Here is a 1,541-nt window from a genome sequence, read left to right as displayed (position 1 = left end):
CACACACATATACATATATATATATATATATATATATATATATATATATTCATATATATTTTTTTGTTTTTATTAAACATCATAGAAATAATTGAAATAAAAATGAGCTCTTAATTAAAATAAACATATTAGGGAAAATATAAAAAAATCTGCAAAAAAATAAGCTCTTAAGCTTTCATAAATCGTTGTAAACAATACTATCCAAATTCGACAATTCCTAAACGCTCCGAAATCGCACTCTCAACACTGTAAACAAACACACTGCAGATGCTGTTGATAAAATACTGCATAACTGTTGACACACCCACAGCCAGATAGCCACGCCCCCCTTTACTGCAGACACACCCAGATCACCCACAGTGCAGCGTCATCTCAGCAGAGAAATGCAGTGATGCTTGTCAACAAGCTCAGCACCAGTGTCCCACTAACACACACATGCACAGCCCAACTGCACGATTATATTGTCCTGCCACCAGAGGTGCTGAGTGCGGAGATAAAAATAGCACAGAGCATGCAGAGTAAGACCGACACAGAGAGAGAGAAGGAAAGCTAAAGAGAGAGAGAGAGAGAGCAAAATAAAGAGTGATGCCCACCCGCAGCTGATGCATGCCAGTTGGGAAACGCCAGGTGAAAACAGTCGCACATGGTGGCTGTCTACTGGGGGTCTTGTCCAGGCTGTCAGTACTGGTTTCAGGAAGCCTCGCTCTCTTCCTCCGAGGCTGAAGAACCTGCTGCTTCCTTTTCCTCTCAGTCAGTCACTCCAGGTGCAGAGGACAAAATAAAGTCGGAGCCGGTGAACGGTGACATGCGAGGGAGGGACGGAGAGAGATGTCGTGCTCCATCCACACTAGTTCGTACTTCACAGGAATGAGGCTGCACTCTCTTCCCTGCCAGAATAAACTCTGTCTCTCTAGCTAAAACAATTAAATGGGGGTATGGCTGACTTGGGACGGGGGCTGTCCTAAACAACGCAAATCCCTCCTTCTAAGCATCTCACTCCCCACTTCTGATCACTTTTGACCAATCGCTGCAGAGGCGCTCTGGACCGTCCCGACTGCTGATTGGTTTACGACGCAAGAAAAACATTACAGCTTTATAGGCATGCGGCAGAGATGCGTAATTGGATTTGACACCACACAGTACATGTTTTCATGTCTGCTGGGTGACAGAAGGGGAAGGGAGGATGCGGTTTGTCAGGTGACTAGACTAATGTGTTTAAGAGCAACTGTGTACCTGAGCTGGCTGACATTCACAAACTTCTGATATGTAGTTTTGGCTGATAGGGTTAGGTGACATGTTTGGGGGAATGTCTCCTCTGGTTTCTGCACAACTCCGTCCTTCTGAGGATGGCCACTAAGACCATGGCTAAATGATTTATGATTTCATGTCTAAGAATAAAAAATGACCTCAGAAAGGTACCAGGCTGTGACGTCAACCTGAGACAAGCTCAGTGCGCCACCCCTCAGACTACAGCGGTCGTATTTATGGCTTTTGTGGATCTAAATCAACCCAATTTAAAGAAAAGTTTCTTGGTTTTTGGT

At 44.5% G+C, this 1,541-nt stretch overlaps 1 protein-coding gene across 1 annotated transcript in view; it reads right to left on the bottom strand.

Moving 5' to 3' along the window:
• The window catches only part of LOC107727371 (protein AHNAK2-like), a 25,308-nt gene extending 24,413 nt beyond the window's left edge, over positions 1 to 895 (bottom strand). The window contains exon 1 of the mRNA XM_016537218.1: positions 594 to 895. Within this exon, the coding sequence (XP_016392704.1) occupies positions 594 to 645 (52 nt within the window). The 5' untranslated portion in view covers positions 646 to 895. The remainder of the gene's footprint in view (positions 1 to 593) is intronic.
• Positions 896 to 1,541: the final 646 nt, after the last annotated feature.

The sequence above is a fragment of the Sinocyclocheilus rhinocerous genome, unplaced genomic scaffold, assembly GCF_001515625.1.
Source record: "Sinocyclocheilus rhinocerous isolate Xijiao unplaced genomic scaffold, SAMN03320098_v1.1 scaffold756, whole genome shotgun sequence".
Classification (NCBI taxonomy): Eukaryota; Metazoa; Chordata; class Actinopteri; order Cypriniformes; family Cyprinidae; genus Sinocyclocheilus; species Sinocyclocheilus rhinocerous.
This window is presented reverse-complemented; position numbering and strand designations above follow the sequence as displayed.